This window comes from Stylophora pistillata, chromosome 2, assembly GCF_964205215.1.
Source record: "Stylophora pistillata chromosome 2, jaStyPist1.2, whole genome shotgun sequence".
NCBI lineage: Eukaryota > Metazoa > Cnidaria > Anthozoa > Scleractinia > Pocilloporidae > Stylophora > Stylophora pistillata.
Window position 1 is genome coordinate 48,998,205 of NC_142520.1, and position 16,475 is coordinate 49,014,679.

General features: G+C 35.6%; 2 protein-coding genes across 4 annotated transcripts in view; both read left to right on the plus strand.

Annotated features, from left to right (window-relative positions):
• Positions 1 to 16,475, plus strand: part of LOC111346197 (uncharacterized) — an 82,115-nt gene that overhangs the window by 62,029 nt on the left and 3,611 nt on the right. The window contains exon 1 of one of the 2 annotated variants that reach the window (XM_022953501.2): positions 11,739 to 12,018. The exons of the other annotated variant lie outside the window; for it this stretch is intronic. Within the exon in view, the coding sequence (XP_022809236.2) occupies positions 11,868 to 12,018 (151 nt within the window). The 5' untranslated portion in view covers positions 11,739 to 11,867. Of the gene's footprint in view, positions 1 to 11,738; positions 12,019 to 16,475 lie in introns of those variants that run through there. 2 annotated transcript variants of the gene reach the window in all.
• LOC148740038 (uncharacterized) lies at positions 21 to 11,534 on the plus strand. Of its 2 annotated transcripts, XM_088748123.1 has the most exons (4): positions 21 to 153; positions 8,905 to 9,040; positions 10,860 to 11,116; positions 11,265 to 11,534. In XM_088748123.1, the coding sequence occupies exons 2-4, from the start codon at positions 8,956 to 8,958 to the stop codon at positions 11,394 to 11,396; spliced, it is 474 nt and encodes a 157-aa protein (XP_088604249.1). In that variant the 5' UTR covers positions 21 to 153; positions 8,905 to 8,955; the 3' UTR covers positions 11,397 to 11,534. The 2 variants fall into 2 exon arrangements, with proteins under 2 accessions (XP_088604249.1, XP_088604248.1); XM_088748122.1 differs by lacking the exon at positions 21 to 153 and having other exon boundaries at positions 7,075 to 9,040.

Here is a 16,475-nt window from a genome sequence, read left to right on the forward strand (position 1 = left end):
GTCCTCAACAGTAACTGTAAGGGTGTAAAGGGGCGGAGTAGTTGCATGACTACCTGACGATTTGACACTTCTCATGTACACTGTAAAACGATTGTCAGTGTCCTTTTCATCCTCGCATCGAATTTCCTCTTGGGTTGGTGTGGCTGTAAATTGGTGAGTTGTATTGTAACTACTTTCTCTCTTTTTTTTTGAAACAAACATTAGCAAGGTATCCGTTCTTTTTACAATAGCTGCATATAGACTTGACATGACGCCACTTTTCTGCCATATGTTGTGAAGAACCCCACCTAAAACATTGTTTTCCATCAACTTTAGTTTAACAGCCGTTTGTTTAATGTTTCCCTGGCGAGGAGTAGGTTTCTTGTGGACGGCATGCACAGGATGAACTTTAGCACTGGAAGTGTCCATACTAACCAGCAGTTTTCTGAATTCTCTCTGCCAATTCATCTGCTTGAGCTATCTTAAGAGCTTGCTCGAAGGTCCTATCTTCTGAGAATAACTTTTTCCCAGTAGTTTGCCTTCTCACTCCTCCCACGAATTGATCTCTCAAGGCTCTTGTAAGATAAGTACCAAAATTAAAGTTCATCGCTACGCGTTTAAGTTTGTTTGCGTACTTAGTTACCGTTTCATTCTCACTCTGGAAGGTGCGATGAAAACGATAGGATTCTGCAGCCTCGAGTACCTTGGGTTTGTAATAGCTCTTCAAAATCCCAGTGAGCTCGTCGTACGTTTTCTGAGTGGTAAATCTGAGGTAAATCTGGTAAACAAAGATTCTTAAGTGTACTGTATGTTGTCTTACCGATCAAGGATATGGTAACGGCAACTTTCTTCTTGTCTGCTTCTCGTTTAACTGCTGCTGTAGCATCGTCTGCGTATTGACAGATGTTATTTGCAACGAGGCAGGAGTTGAGGCGCTCGCTGTAATCTGCGATATCAACGTCATCAAACGGTTCTAGAATTCCGAACTGCGGTCCTAATTGCTATGCCATCGTTGTCAATCGATTTCTTTATTCCCGTCCCCAGTTTGTAATGTCGAGGGGTTCGAATAACCGGAGGAAACATGCAAACGATACTGTAAAACTCAACGATTTAATTCAACATGTCGAACCCAGCGGTGCACCTGGCAAAGAACGCTCAACCCGAGCAGACGCTGACTTACATGAATATTCATGAGATATAACACCATCATTGCGGAAAATCGAAAACAATGCCAAATCATAAAAAGTCAGAACTCTTTAAGACTCTTCAAAAATTGTGAACCTGCAAACGACAGGGAATTGTATTACGCGATAAGAGAGAATTTAACGCAACGACGAAGCCTGCTGTTTGTATCCAGTTTGCTCCTCGTGTTAATCAGCTTCACGTTAAAAAGAAAAAAAAAAAAAACAAAAAGCTTATAAATCGATTTTCTGAATTTTAAATAGCCAGCTTGCTAAAGACTTGAATTTGGCTTTTTTTGTTTCGTTTTTCTCTGTACCTGTGAGATCTCCTTTTCCAAATCGCTTTTTCTTATCTCTGAACATGAATCAACTGTTATGCTAAAGTTTTGCACGATTTTCAACACGTTTGGATTCTATTCAACTTATGGGAAAGTGATGATTTGCAATAGAAGAACCTTGAAAAAATATGGAAGTTTGTTTACAAGTCTTCTAATCGAAGATATGAGTTAGGAACTCACTGCTGGCCCAAAAATCTGGCTAACTATAGGTTTGTTCCCATTTAATCTAACATAGAAAAACCTCGAAAGTTTTGAGTATTAAGAGCGGCCGTCCGTAAACAGCGCCCGGAGGTGTGCCATATGAAAAAATCGAAATCCCCAAACTTTGCCAGAATATAGGTATGGGTGAAATATTTCTACAAAAAAAATACGTTTAGTTCAAAGCCATTTTTTTTTCGCGAACGGCCGCAAAATCGGTTTTATGCCTCTCACCGTCAGCTTCACGAGGAGTTAGACAGCAATTATTTGAACGTCGCTTGAAAATGAAATAAACAGTATGTTGTGACCAAATATTTTCCTAACGAAAAGAACAGGTATTTGCAAACAGTCTGAAGAGTTCTTTGCTCGATTCCGTTGCAATCTAAATTTTTGGGGAATTTTTGTTTTTTTCCAATATTTCATTCATTTTGGCGGACAAAAAAAATGGCAAAATCGCACCTTGGTACATGGCATGGGGCTATATCAAGTTAGTCCAGTGAAAGAACAAGGTTTCTTCCTCAAATAACTCCAATAAAAGTTTTGGGCCACTCAAACTATGAAATGTTAGGACCCCAAACAAAAGTGACTCAGAGGTAAAAATACGCCATTACTTGTCACGCCAATTGGAGGTGAAAAATCCAAAATGCGCACGTGGAAAAGACAACAAACCACTTTGGGAACGAAATATCGTTACCAATCTGAATGCATGAAAAGTTAACTTCGATCAACATTTTTCGTTTCTGCTGCTCAGGTTACCTAAGGTTTGAAAATGTTAACGGTTATTTACGAAACAAAACAAGCCAAAATGCAACATCGTCCAGTTCAAAGCGGATACAAACCGTAAAATAAATATGGCTACCATATTTACACTTTGATTTGAGAATTTTTTTTTTTAAATTTGTACATACCATGCGTCAGCGCCAGATATTGATAGTTCGCCGCGTGAACTGCCCTCCGCTGTCTCGAAATGTTCAGTAAGGATTGCGTGACAGGTGGACTCAAGTCCTGGGCCACAATTGCAATTATCTTATCAGTCGTAATTATTTACAAGGTAATTTGGTAATATCAACTAAGTTGAAATTGTAAATTGGCCACCGTAAAGAGTTAAAAAGCTGACGTTTCGAGCGTTTGCTCTGACGAAGGGCTAACGCTCGAAAAGTCAGCTTTTTTACTCTTTACGGTGGCCAATTTACAATTTCAACCTGGTTGATATTACCAAATTACTTTGTTACCCCCACCGACGCAGCACCACAGTTTCTTTAGAAACATACCCCCTTTAGTAATTTTTTACCTCTTGATTGGTGAAGGAACACATTGAATACTTGTCATGTTATCGTGCTTTTACTTGTGACGTTGTTCTACTTTTAATGCTGTAAGCTTTCCACATTATTAGATGGGAGAAGATTTACGCATGTAAGTATCGTCCTGTGTACAAGTGTCTGAGAATCATGACTAAACATCAAGCGCTTAGCACGTAATAACTGATACGATCACTTTGACACTTTCGATATACATAGTGTTGGGGGTAGCACAAAACTTCGACGCGTTATCCGTAATATTCCTTTAATTTTCGACCATCACAATTGATAGAATGAACAGATCGTGAAAAATGGTTACAAGACGGTGAAAACTGAGAAAGAAAACAAACAAACGACAAATAAACAAAATGAATACCTAAAACAAGCGTCAATCGAAATCCATTTTGTGCGAACCAAACGATTAAAAGAAGAGTTTACTATGGTTAGCCAAATGTTGCAAAATTCAACAACTTGCATATATATATATATATATATTCAACAACTTATATTAATGCTCAACAAAATATATTTTCATTCAACAGTTTACAGTTATATTCAGCATTTTATATTTATGCTCAATGACACGCATTCTCTTTTCATATTCAACCAAAATTATTTTCATTCAACAACAACATTTATTCAACTTCAAAAGGTATTTATTTTACTCAACAAAACTAATTGTTCGACTTCAGTCCAAACTTTTTACTCAACAAAAACAATTATTCAACTTCTACCACGCATGATTATTTAATGACATACCTTCTATAATGACTAAGCGTTTAAAAGCTCCCGGACATTCAAAATATCGTCATTCAACAAAATTCCCCGCCCCTACCCCCAGAACTACTCCCAAACATAAAATCCATTCCCTTCCAATGCGAAGATTATGGACTAGCACCCGATCATTCAATTTGCGCCAAAAATCAAAATGGCAGCCATAACATTGAACGAAGATTCATTCTTCAATTGCTTTGAGGATGTTATGAGCTTGTTAAATGTTTGTGAAGAGGGAGAAGACAGCATTTCCCGACCATTTATAGAGAGGGTGATCATTTGCTTAGAATCAGCGGCAACATTTGTCGAAAACGTGTTACTGATTGTAAACGAGTGCAAAGGAGAGTTGACTGAGGTTGCTAGAAATTTAAGGGTTTTGTTCCACAGTTGGTGCCGAAAATTGACAAAACTGGGGTTAAGGAATACTCCAGACTGTACTCACTTAGCAGTATATCTGGTACTTAATTTGTTCACTTAATTCATCTGGATATTTGAGATACTCTCTAACTATCGCCGATGTCAGCTCAACAGGTTTAAAGGTGAACACACTGTCAAACAAATGTGGGTGCTTTGACATCTCATCAAGAACACCAAGGGTAATCAATCCTTTTCTCAACTGATCCAAAGCCATTTTACGTTTTGAAATGACCTCATACATGACCATTGATTGGATTTTTTTCCCTTTGGTAGACATCTGAAATAAAACAATATATTAACAGCAATGCTCGAATAGAATGGTCGGGAAATACTGTTTTCTCTCTTTTTACAAACATTTAACAAGCTTATAACATCCTCAAAGCAATTGAAGAATGAATCTTTGTTCAGTGTTATGGCTGCCATTTTGACTTTTGGCGCAAATTGAATGATCAGGTTCTAGTCCATAATCTTCGTATTGGAAGGGAATGGGTTTTATGTTTGGGGGTAGTTCTGGGGGTAGGGGCGGGAAATTTTGTTGAATGACGATATTTTGAATGTCCGGGAACTTTCAAACATTAAGTCATAATAGAAGGTATGTCATTAAATAACTATGCATGGTAGAAGACGAATAATCATTTTTGTTGGGTAAAAAGTTTGGACTGAAGTTGAACAATTAATTTTGTTGAGTAAAATAAATATAGCTATTGAAGTTGAATAAACATTGTTGTTGAATGAAAACAATTTTGGTTGAATATGAAAAGAAAATTCGTGTCGTTGAACATAAATATAAAATGTTGAATATAACTGTAAACTGTTGAATAAAAATATATTTTGTTGAGCATAAATATTAGTTGTTGAATATAAATATGCAAGTTGTTGAATTTTGCAACATTTGGCTAACCATAGTTTACAGCACGCAAGAGCTCATCGATAAGAACACGCGTAAGATGCTACAGTCCAAAAAACATGTGACCAAACTCTACCTCGTGTATATGTACCGAAACGTAACGCAACAAAAAAAAACAAGAACAAAGGAAAAACGTCACGGACTAAGTTTAACTAAGCACATAGATAAAATGAATGTCTTCACGTGTGACAGACAATTAGATTACTTGTGCGCCGATAATCTGTACCACAGTGCGCATTTGCACAGTTGTGTATATGTAATGGCAACCTATGGGTACTCTGAACTTGTTGGAGGGCCTTGTGGTTGCAATGGTTCTAACCCAACAAATGCTTTATGTAAGGCGATAGAAACATGCAGAAGAAACATCAAGTGTGACCTGAAGTTTTTTTTTACTGCTTTGATTCAACTTTGAAAACGGAGGCAGAACTTCTTCTCGCCAGGGCCGGTAACATCTCGACAACAACAACAACAACAACAACAACAACAAGTTTATTTGGTAAGGCAGGTTACTAAAGTAGGCAAGACAATAAGTTCTGATGTGGACCTGCACGCTAAATTAACATTATAATCACAAGTTAGACAGGAAATCTATAAATGTAGTACAAGGATGTAAAATGTATATACATTAAAGCTATTACGAAAAGCCTCTCTAAAAATACAATTATAAAAGTTGTCATTACGTAAACTGTAGTATATGCTTAAAAATAGAAAAATCATCATCTTTATTCATAATCACGCGTGACTCTTTGGGATATGATATTTTCGTCAGAAAGTCCTTATTTTTCTTCAATTATTTCATAAAACTTTGAATATTTCTTACGATTTCTTATCGATTCTGTAGACGTTATGTAGTGTATAAACAATAAGATAACTCGAGAAGGTACCTAAGGATAGTTATTGAATGCTATGTACATGTAGTTTTGCTTCGCTTTTTTTTTTCCCCCGAGTTATATTTCCCGCATAATAAAAGTATGAGAAAATTAGGTTGTTGACCGTAGTGACGTCAGCGGATAAAGACTTGCTTTAAGTTATTACAAGCATTTTCATAGTCCCCCAAAAAGCGTTCAAGCATAATTCAAATTCACTAAAAAACATAATACTGAATATAAGGGAAGAGTGCCAGTGTTTCTGGTAAAGACAAGTGCTCTTGCAATTGTGGCCTAGGACCTGTGGGTCTGCCTGTCACGCAATCCTTATTAAACATTACGAGAAAGCGGAGGGCAGTTCATGGCAGCGAACACACAATCAATATTTGGCGCTGATGCATGATATGTACAAATTTATAAACAATTGTCAAATAAAAGTGTAAATATAGCAAATATACTTATTTTACGGTTTGTATCCGTCCTCGGCCGCTTCGAACTGGACGATGTTGCATTTTGGCTTGTTTTGTTTCGAAAATAACCGCTACAATTTTAAATCTCAGGTAACCTGAGCAGCAGAAACGACACATGTTGATCAAAGTTAACTTTTTATTCAGATTGGTAACGATATTTTGCTCCCAAAGTGGCCGGTTTTCTTTTCCACGTGCGCATTTTTTAGTTTTCACCTCCAATTGCGTGACAAGTAATGGCGTGTTTTGATCTTTGAGTCACTTTTGTTTCGGGTCCTAGAATTTCATAGTTTGAGTAGCCCAAAAATTGTATTGGAGTTATTTGAAGAAGAAACCTTGTTATTTCGCTGGGTTAACTTGATATAACCCCATGCCATATACCAAGGTGCGATTTTACCCTCTCAATTTTGCAATTTTTTTGTCCGCCAAAATGAGTGAAATATTGAAAAAAAAAAAATTCCCCCAAAGTTTAGATTGCAACGGAATCGGACAAAGAACTCTTCAGAGTGTTTGTAAATACATGTTCTTTTCATTAGGAAAATATTTGGTCACATTTACTGTTTACTTTATTTTCAAGCGACGTTCAAATAATGGTTGTCTAAACCTCTTAATCTGGCAAGGTTTGGGGGATTTTCCATTTTTTCATATTACTTACACACCCCTGGGCGATATTTACGGACGGCCGCTCTTAACAGCTATTCCAATAAATGCCTTGAGAGCCAGATCCGATTCTGAATGTATTGTCTCAATTGAATCCAAAATTACAGCGCACCTCTCCAAATATCGATTTACCATTTATTTGAGATCGAGATTGCATTTTACACAACATTTCGAGCCTCGTCTCATTAAGGCCTTGAACTAAGTATAGCAGTTATCTACCACGGGATTGTAGTTAATCATTGCAAGGTGTCTGAGAGACTCGGAGTCGACACTTATGATGCCATCGCAGTAACAAGAACTTCAAGATGTAAGGAGGCATTTTAGTTGTATACATTTAAGACTGTTCATTTCGAGAAGAGCTTCTGTTTGTTCAAACTAAACAGCTTTTAAAATTGAGCTAATCATGAATTCCTTGTGGCGTTAACGGGTGCGAGGGAGGATAAACTGACCACTTACCGAGGTATTCAAACAAGAAACTCATCTTTTAATTATTACTGCAATGGCTGCCATGCCTTTGCCACCGAACACTGATTCGCTATAAGCTTGTTTCGTGTTAAGCGTGTTAAACCACAATAATGACGCTACTGTTAGTTAGGAACGTGATCTTTAAGTTCCCACCCAGCCAGACCGCATTTTAGTTAGTTGTCTCGATGTGGGCTGACAATAAGACGTGTTTATCGGAAGAGCGCATTTTTCCCACCTTATATTAAAGTTCGTTTTGGTTAAATTCTTACAAGCGGGACTGTTATGTAAAAGCTAATGTTCCTTGTCTTGTACTTGTCTAAATATCTAGTTCTTTTGTGAGTTTGTTTTGAGTTTTAGCTAGCTTTGCACCTTGCCTTTATATCGGGATGTTTGAAATTTTGGTTCGTCTATTCGAATTTAGCTTAGCTTCTTCCTTCTAATCTCCTATTTCAGTTTATGATGAGTACTAGGATACCTCGACTACATTAAATATAACGATTCAGGGCTTGTCCATAAAATATATTCTCGCTTCATAATGTGCCTTCATTTGCGAAACTCATAGTTGTCGTTGAAATTTTGCTTCGCTTGTGTCGGCCGCTACTATAGCGGGAGACCAAGCATTATGAAGCAAATATATGGTGCAGCTTAACTACAAACGACGACACTTGAAATTGAAAGAAATTAATTTTCCTTTATTCATTTCTTCCGATTTGAACAAGAGATTATTTGGCCAATAAGTTTACGCTACCCTTTCTGGACATACATACTGATTATCATTTCTGGAGGATTGCTTGAGCGCCACAGACTGTATATAAGATAATATTTTATTGCCATATTTTATAAATTTTGCAATACACGTAAATTTTTTAACTTTTGATCAATATTTTTAGGTTCTTCACCCTAAGAATAAGAGTAAAATACGCTAAATCCATGGATCTATCCTGTAAATTTGAAGAAAACCCAAAGGATTTTGGCTGTCTTTGTGAATATGGGATATATTTACTCGCTGTTCTTAATAATATGTTTACAATGGTATTGTCTTAAAAGCACCATATTGAAAGCGATTGTGAGGCAATTAACGTTAATTCTGTAACAATTTGAACGAAAAAACCCTGTCTTTTATCCGTTGGCTATCATTGATATAATTATAATCCCATAAATCTAAAGTCTTTCTATCTAGCACGAAGGAAGACATCGAAAACGTGTTCATTCCCTGACATTAAAACGCTTGCCCACGTATGTTATTTGCATCAATGACTTCATTGGGTCAGGTCTGACAATTGTCAGCTTTGTTAGCGTCTCATTTTCAATACAAAAGGTAGGTTTCTATCACTTAATCCATTACTGAATGCAGGTGGTCGACTCCAAATTTGTGGCACACCGAAAGAATCAATACTCAGGTCCGATGTCTTTAAGAAGCGTGGGACTTTCTGCGGTTCTTATATTCGCAATCTGGGCTGCATCGATCACTTACTTGACGATTGGTGAAGGTGAGTTGCAGACTGCGAATCTTTTTTTACTCCTAGATTCATAATTCATCCATGTTATCTCACTTCGCATCATTGTTTATTTTTATTTCGCTAATTATTGAAAGTTTCTGTACTGAGCTTATAAAGTTACATGTCATCATGACAGAACTAAAGATGTGAGCTTAACCAACACGATTTTAAAGAAAATAACAGCTTGTAAACTTGTTCTGTAGACATTAGATGGAATCCAACAAAGGGTTGTTAGTTATTATCATGGCCCATAACGGATATTTGAGCAACTATGCACACAATGAACTAAGAACTGCCACGGTAAAGAATTGCTTTATTCAAAACCACGTTTAAATCCTGACATTCAGTTCGCGTTTACAGGGACGGAAACACCATTGTCGAAAAAGTTTCGTTATTTTTAGCGGACGAGAATTCAATAAATTGCATGGAAAGAAAAAAAAAATAGCCACTTTTTACAAAACTAGAGAAGTTCTCTTGATAGCAGAACAATACTAGCATATGGAATAGATCTTAGTTACGATTTCCGTTTTCTTAAGATATTTTTTGTAAGATACTGTAGCCTATCCAAATATATATATTTTTTTGGCCACTTTTTGCAATTAAAATACGAAAATACAAGACAAAACAAAAGAAACGTTGAAAGAATACTTAGTTTGAAGTAGAGGTTTTTTAAAACCTCTACTTCAAAGTTTTAAATTGAAACTTGCCAAAGAATTAATGGTTTGAATAAGAAGATACTAGACAAAACTGCAGAAGTTTCGTGCAAATTTCAGTTTTTTTTTTTTTTTTTAACAAATTAGATTCACTTCAAGGATACACTGGACCGGAATCTATTCAGTTATAAATAAAAAATCTGAGGCTGTTGTCAATATATTTCAACAGCAGAAAACTGATGAAAGAGGGCTCTATTTTACAAGTGGAACAAATAAATTAGTTGTGTTAAGAAAGCAAATGACTGAAATAAAGAGATGATGATAAACAGTATAGACAAGGCAATTCTAGCAACCAAGCTGGCTTGCATACGTACAAATGAAAAAAAAAAAAAAAAATCATCCAAGATTGTTACATTTAGAAAACTTCCGAGCCCGAATACAAATATATTACGTGTGCAAGCTAAGACAAGAGCGGTTTTTGTCGGCTCAAATTAGCATGAGTTTCTCCTTTTACAGTAACCTTTAAAAGATAAGAGCCACAGGGTACCTCTTCAGTTGTATATTAGCTCAATTCCTATTCAATAGTCAAGCACCTGTGGAGTTGAAGCAAAAAGAAAAAACAAAGCTTCGAAGACTATCCTTAGCTAATATTAGACATTGAAGGCTCCCTTTTGAAGCAATCGAATGTAGTTCATTGCAGTGATGACAGCGAGATAAAAAATTACAAATAAACATTTCACTTTTGTTGTAAGGGGAGGGATTGATGAGGTCACCTTCTTTGTCGATATCGATATGATAGACTAAGCTAAAATCGAGGGAGCTTCTTGAATTTTCAAAAGATATGTGAAACACAGAAAATATTGCCGTCAAGGCTCCGGGCCTTAGAAAACCTCAAATTAAGGTAATTTTTGTTATTGTTTTATCGTAGATAACGGCGGAGCAATTTACAAAGTTTTTAAATTCATTTAACGAACCATCGTTGTGCCGACTTATCAAATGCTTCGTTTAACCTACGTTCTCGACGTACTTGACACCGCAGCTCGCTGAGATCCGAGAAATTGCTAAGAAATTCGTTCTCACAGCTTTTTGCTCGAAATTCAACTTTGTCGCGACAGAAAAGTTTGCCGTTTCATCATTATCCAATTTTTTTATTGCAGAGCGGGAGCGCGCAATGCTCTTTCCAGACTACTACTTCTTTGCTGAAAGACGTTTGCTAAACCATACTATTATGAAGGAACGCGTTAAGAACTTGGATGACTGTGAATTGTTGTGCTACCTGAATGACGACTGTGTCAGTCTTAACCTCATAAAAGATCCAGTTAATAATCATATATGTGAACTAAATAACGCCACTCATCTGAAATATGACAATGACTTGACCACTGATGCTAACTTTTACTATCGTGGCTCAAAGGTGAGTTACAAATGGATTTATTGAAAAATTTACATTCATTTGGTATAATATGTAAGCAATGATTGATAATGTCCATCTAAATTTCCTTGTATTCAATCGTTCGGTATTTATTTATTTTTATATTATCCCTTGATCTTTCTTTTGACAGAGTGCTTGTGATAAGAATTCAGAGTGCCTAAATAATTCAACTTGTCAGTCTGGATTTACGCTCAAGGGATATCGATGTTTATGTTATCCTGGATTCACGGGAGAACGTTGTGAAATTGGCAAGTCTCAGTAATACTTAAAATGACACGCATGTGAAGTTTTCTTTCACTTTGTACTGCTATGGCAGCTGTCCTATAGTTGGTTAAAGTTGCGTGAAGCTGTTTCATTTTATACTGCGTTACATATTTCAGAAAAAAGTGTAATTTAACCTTAGGCTCTAATGCTCAAAACAACATAAGTCTCTTTCTAATATCAATAGTGGTTTTACTTCTGTATAATTTAGTAGATTTAAGTGGATTTTAATCGTACTTTAGTATGCAAATTTTTGTTTGTTTTATCTTCGCTGGTTGTGTTCATATTGTGTTTTGTGCTCCCGTACCACAAAAGAGAAATGATAGCAGACGTTTTAGATAGTATTTGCCGTGCCATCGTGAACAAAGTTTAAATATTGCAAACGAGTATTCCGCTTTGTTCATGTACAGCTCTTGGATAAAAAAACAAATCCTGTTTTCTATTGTTTTGCTCTTTTCCTCTTTATTTTGTCATGTTTTGTTTTGTCTTGTTTTGGACAGATATTGACGAATGCAAAACATGCCTTGATGGACGTCACGAATACACTACTTGTAATGACAGATACGGATCATGCGTGTGTGTCTGCAAACCTGGATATACCGGAGATGGACAAGTTTGTAAAGGTACAGCCAACAGTCTCAGAGACACTAAGACTCTTGTTGATCATTGTAACTACTCAGAATTATCATGTGAAAAAAAGATAAGTCAGTGAATGTATTTTTCACACATAACCTTGACAATCAGTGACGCAATTTATATTGGTTACCATCGGAAAAGTAGAGAAATCCTGCATAACAAAATACAAAATGTACAAGCAATAAATTTTCCCTCTTTATAAAGTCTGGAAATAGAGAATAATACATGGTACGTGTAGATATGGAATTTCTCTTCTCGTATTCAACTTGCTATCTCACGACTTAGTGCAGCGAACACAAAATACCTTTTCTGACAAGAAAAGTCGACTTTAATGACACTTTGTTCAGCTCATTACTTCCAAGTTGATGTTTGTTACTTTGTATGGTTTTCATCTTGTGATACATTTTTTGGTTGTCAAATGAAACCTCTTTGTAATTTTCGTGTTTAAGATCTTTTCTTTTGACATTCTTTTTTATTCCTTTCTCTGTACGACTACCTTTATTATCATCTTTGATATAGCTGTACATCTTTGATCGCAAACCAATGAATTTAACTATTGGTGTTCCACAAGTTTCATCTTTGAATTTACCGATGACCTTTTTTTGTTTGATTCATCGAAATATTTGAATTTTTTGGATAATCACTACATTTAAACATCTGCATACATACAAATATACATACATACATAGGTTAATTGATCACTCCCCATAGGGGCTTTTCAGGGCCAACACTCACTTGTAAACATCATCTGCTTGAATTCCATATGATAATGAGTCAGTGTCGGTGAATAATAACTTCTCTTTATCTCCGTAATTCTTCTTGATATAATTGTTATTGAAATAATACATCAATGTCTTTGAAAGATCAAGAATATACATCCCAACGTAAGCTGGTAGATTCAGAGTTAATGTTTCTTTTATCTTATGAACAGCGACTAGATTCTCATTGAGTATTTTACTTGATACAAAGGTTGGTTTTGATGCTACTTTCAACAGCTTTTTCTCATCAGTGACAAGTCTTACATCGACACGCTTTCTAAGTTTTTCACTGTCTTTCCAAGTACTGAAATATTCATCAATTTAGAAAAGTCTTTCTCAAAAGCATTCTTAGCTTGAGTTCTCTTTTTTGTATTAAAGTCGATATATTGTTTTAATCACGGTGACTGATTAAATTCAAGTGCTCTATGAACCTTTTTCAATGTCATTCCAAGTTTGAGATATAAAAGAATATTTCGGTAATGTAGAACGTATTTCTCTTTATTTGATAACATTGGGATCAATTTTCATACAAGACCTGTTGGTATACTGAATTTTTCAGCTATTTGTTTACCATACGTTGACAACATGTCTTGTTTCACCGGTCATGTTAAAATGCAGACTACAGACTGCAGACTGCAGACTGCAGACCATGCAGACTGTGCAGACGCCAGAAATAACGGTTACAATCCACCAAAATTTAAAAGACAAAACAATGTGTACATGCGCGCGCAACATACTGCACGCGCTATCGTAACGTTACGTTCTTTAACAGGAATTTCCTGACATGTCTGCAACCTGATGTCAGCTCATTTCTTTTGTTTAAACTTGCCATCTGCGGTTTACAAATGATAAAATATTTTTCCCACAAACACAAATTGCATCTTTTAGCTACATTGGAATACGAGCTAGCTTGTTTCACCGTGCGCCACTTAATATTAAACTTAGTGTCCTTATCTTTAAGACTCCATATATATTTGCTAAGTTCAGTAGCATGCCTGTAACGTTCGTTTCGGAATGAACACAAGTGGTTCCTGTAACGCATTTTAAAAGCGGTGTCACAGAGACCAATGAAATTTCCTTTTTCGATTGCTTCGCAAGAGGCATGAAACTCAGAGTTTCAGTAAAAGTTCAAGTAACCTAAATCTTGAGGTATAATTATCCATAGCTCTAGCCCTGCTATTGAGCACTTTTTAGTAAATGATGATCTCATTCCGCTATTTTGGTTTTATATATATATATATATATATATATATATATATATATATATATTGTGGGAGGAAAAAGACAAGTAAACTACAAGTTCATCCCTACAAGCCTGTTTCTTTAGGTCGTGTTGTGAAGATCCTGGTAATTGATTGCTTCGTCCAAGCAGCCCATTTCTTACCTCTAAATCAGTCACTGGGTTCCATCTTCAATGCAGAATCAAAGAGTCAACAAAAGTATATGACAAAGCTGAAATTTATCTCAACGCAAGGGCAAACGCAAACACAACCTTCCCTCGTCGACATCCAACTCACCCCGTGCTCGATAACTCTGAGCCAAATTGTTGCTAGGTAACCTGAGCTCGAAATAACCTCATGAAACTGTGTTATGTGGTGTCCAAAAACTGGAATCTGTACATGTTCCAGCGTTTTCAATAGAGCAAGGAAAAGGTGAAAATCACATTTAAAAAAAGTGAAAAGTACAAAAAAATGACAGTCTGCACAGTATGCAGTCTGCAGTCTGCGTTTTAACAGGACCGTATTTGGCCTTGATCTTTTCCGGTGCAAACGGATAATCATTATGCAAATCATGTAATTCGTCTGGGTATTCAACATCGACTTCTAATATTAATCCCTTTTTACTTTCTTCAGTATAAACTCCAAGGTTTGTCTTATACAGCTGTTTTTGTGAAAGCCATTTGAATCTTCCAGTTGGAAGTTACTGTGACATAGCCCAGCTGTATACATTATTGGCACCGAGGTACATCATATATTTCGAAAGTTCATCCTCATTATAATCTTTCATGAATTTGTTACTCGCTTTTCCATATCGATTCGCAATATAACTAGTACCTCCTCTCAAACCTTTTTCAATGAATTGAGACATGTCAGTCATTAATTCAAGTTTAATGCCAGTCAGTTTTAGCAAAGCATTCCAAGATAACCCAGGACTTGTGAAATAATGGCAAGGATCGAGTTTTTAATATTGAAGACAAATTTGCCTGAAATTCTCAAACACATCAGCTAACAACAATATGTCAGACTTAGGGTAAAGAACATGATAATCACCCATTATTTTTAACTTAGATTTTGAGAAATTCCATACATTTTGAGCATGTTTATATTTATCATCTGAGATATGTTCGTTGTTTAATATGCTGTAAAATTCATCTTTGGTTGGCAGTTCTGTTTTATCAGATTTATCAAACTTGTCCATGTAATCGTAAGGATAAACGCCTTTTTGAGTAATAAGATCGAATTTTTTATTCTTAAATTTCTCTGATGTGTATTTAAAAGCCTCTTTGGGAATATCATTGACTATTTTATCAAGACTTGAGCACATGAATTGAAATCTATCAATGAAAGTAAAATGATTCCCATGCATGAAAGCCATATACTTTTCCATGTTATTTGGGATTGCATTGGTATTCATTTTCTGGTGGAAGTTGAATATAAGATGAACCTTTTTTGTGGATTATATAGAACAGTATTTAGGTAGTGACTATCAAGTGATCGAATACGCCAACTAGATCTCTCTGAAATCCACTGTGCAATTCGATTTAATATATTTTGCTCTAGATCTGTTGATTGCAAAGATTCTACTATTTCTGTCTCATTCATTGTCTGAGGTTTACTATTGAAATATGCTGTTGTACTTACAAGTTCGCCTTCAAAATTATCAAGCATCGAGAACTTTTCAAGAGTTACCTTTAATGCCTCTACGAATTTGAAACCTTTCATTTCATTCAATCTCTTCTCAATGTATTTACCAATAGCCAATCTTGTGCTCTGCATTTGAATAAATGGATCGTTATCATTTTTTATGTTTATTTCATATGATTTTGTATACACTTTTAAAGTTTTACCTGTTTCATCAATTCTTGTTCTTGATAGAGGAACAGGCTTAAGCACTGGTTTACAATCATCTCCAAACTCTAGAGGTGGTTCAATAATGTTTTCTTCATAAGCTTGAACCATCTGTTTAACATAATTGAACGATGGAGCGAATTTAAGTTTACTTGGTGTTGGTTTAGGTTGATATTTTGGAACAGGTCTCAAATCCATGATTATGTAAATGAGCTGTTCTTTTGTCATATTCTGTAATTCGTTTCTATTCATACCTCTATTATATGTAGATATGTTTTGTCCATATTTTCTATATGCAATTTCTCTTTAAGAATATTTCAATTTTGTGATCTGGGACTCTCCATACTCATATTTTATATACCTGCTTTTTCTTTAAGTGTTTTTTCATAGGAACAAGTAGTAGAAACAAGCTTGAACCAGTTTGAACTGGTTTTCGATCCGCCATTTTGAATTTTCGTGAGTCTGCGTCTTTGGATTCCGACTTTGTTGAAAATATTTTTCAATATAGCTTTCACTTTTCAGGATTTTTGGATATTTGATCTTAATTTTTTCGATGTATTTTCAAAGTTTTCGAGAACATTTTTTAGATCAGATTTTTTTTTTTTTATTTTGAGCCCC